Source organism: Echinops telfairi, unplaced genomic scaffold, assembly GCF_000313985.2.
Source record: "Echinops telfairi isolate 266 unplaced genomic scaffold, ASM31398v2 ScPeMD7_29;HRSCAF=101, whole genome shotgun sequence".
Lineage (NCBI taxonomy): Eukaryota > Metazoa > Chordata > Mammalia > Afrosoricida > Tenrecidae > Echinops > Echinops telfairi.
Genome location: NW_022103926.1, coordinates 9,436,419 through 9,437,909, shown reverse-complemented (window position 1 = coordinate 9,437,909; position 1,491 = coordinate 9,436,419). Strand labels below are relative to the sequence as shown.

The following is a 1,491-nucleotide window of genomic DNA, read 5'->3' as shown; positions in this document are numbered from 1 at the left end:
CTGTGGTCGCCAGTAGCCAGACGGTGCTCGCTCCCGTCCACCCGCGGCGCAGCCATGGGGAAGCGACAGCATCAGAAGGACAAGATGTAAGTGGGTCGCGGGCAGGAGCGGCGCTCCTGTGCTGAGCCCGTTTGTCGCGCGAAGGGCTGGTCCCGTAGCTCCTCTTTCGTCCTGGGGGAACCATCTCCCCAACTCAGTGTCCCGGCACCGACCCGAAGCGCCGTTCCCCTTGGGTTCGCTCCTGGTCGTCCCCTCTCCTACCTGTAGCGCTGGGCATCTGCAGGTGGTCTCTCCTCCAGCCCCCCTCCCCACCTCCCGTAGGTGGCTCCTCTGGTTGTGCCTTTCTTCTGCCTGGTGTTAGCTCCTGTACCCACTGCAGTGTCTCCCAGTTCAACACAGACCAGTCTGGCCTTGTCCCCGTTGGCCCCTCCTGCCCCCACCATGCGTTTCTGACTCGTCGTCCAAAGATGTGAAGTTCGTGCCTTCTCGCTGTTTTCTGCCGCCTCCTGAAACCACGTCAGCCATGCCTTCGACCAAGGATGCTATTTGTCTGGCACCCTCGGACTTCCACAGGGCCCAGACCAGTGGCCAGTTCTCAGCCTTCATTTGGTTGGACTTTTTCAGCGCAGAGTACACAGAATCCCGCCTTCCGAAGAGCTGTTTGCTCTGGGGGGCTATAAACCAAACTCAGTTCCTCTCAAGTCGACTGCATAGGTCAGGGTAGAACTGCCCTCTGTGAGTTTCTGGGACTGTAACTCTTTATTGGAGTTGAAAGCCCATTCTCCTGTGGAGCACCTAGTGGTTTTGAACTACAGACCTTTAAGATCATATGTTACCACTACCCACCAGGGCTCCCATGTGGTATCCTATGTTTTCCTTCTCTTTGCTAGACTCTCCTCCCTCTCAGACTAGTATAAGAGGGGAAGGTACACAAAAATTTTTTTCCCAAAAAAAGTTATGTATTTAAAATTTTTACAACACAACCATAGCACCTTCAAAGTACTCTCCATTACACTTAATACGTTTGTAAATCTGATTTCATTCTTGGAAACATTTTTCAAACTCATCTGTTTGGGTGACTGACAGCACCTCCCTCGTTTTTGTCTTCACCTCTTCTGCATCCTCAAATCACTATCCTTTCATATCTGCATTCACGGAGGCAAAAAGATGTCGTATGGAGCGAGGTCAGATGAGTAAGGTGCATTGGGGCAAGTGAGGCATGCTGCTTTTTTTTTTTTTTTTGCCAGAAACTGTCGCACTGAGATGGCTGTGTTCAAATATGCATTGTCGTGGTGGCAAAGCCAGTCCCTCATCTGCCACAAATCAGGCCTTTTGTCACACTGTTAAGAAATCTTTTCAGACCCTCTAAATTGAAAGCTTGATTAACAGTTAAACCTGGTGGAACAAACTTCAAATGCACTACGAATATCGACATTTTCATACTTTCGGGAAGTTGAAAGACATCCAGAAGGAAGTTTGTCATCAATCGAC

The 1,491-nt window shown here is 50.4% G+C and overlaps 1 protein-coding gene across 1 annotated transcript in view; it reads left to right on the top strand.

Annotated features, from left to right (window-relative positions):
- The first annotated feature begins 6 nt into the window (after positions 1-6).
- The window catches only part of PPIL2 (peptidylprolyl isomerase like 2), a 19,910-nt gene continuing 18,425 nt past the window's right edge, over positions 7-1,491 (top strand). The window contains exon 1 of the mRNA XM_004716331.2: positions 7-86. Coding sequence (XP_004716388.1) covers positions 55-86 — 32 coding nt within the window. The 5' untranslated portion in view covers positions 7-54. The remainder of the gene's footprint in view (positions 87-1,491) is intronic.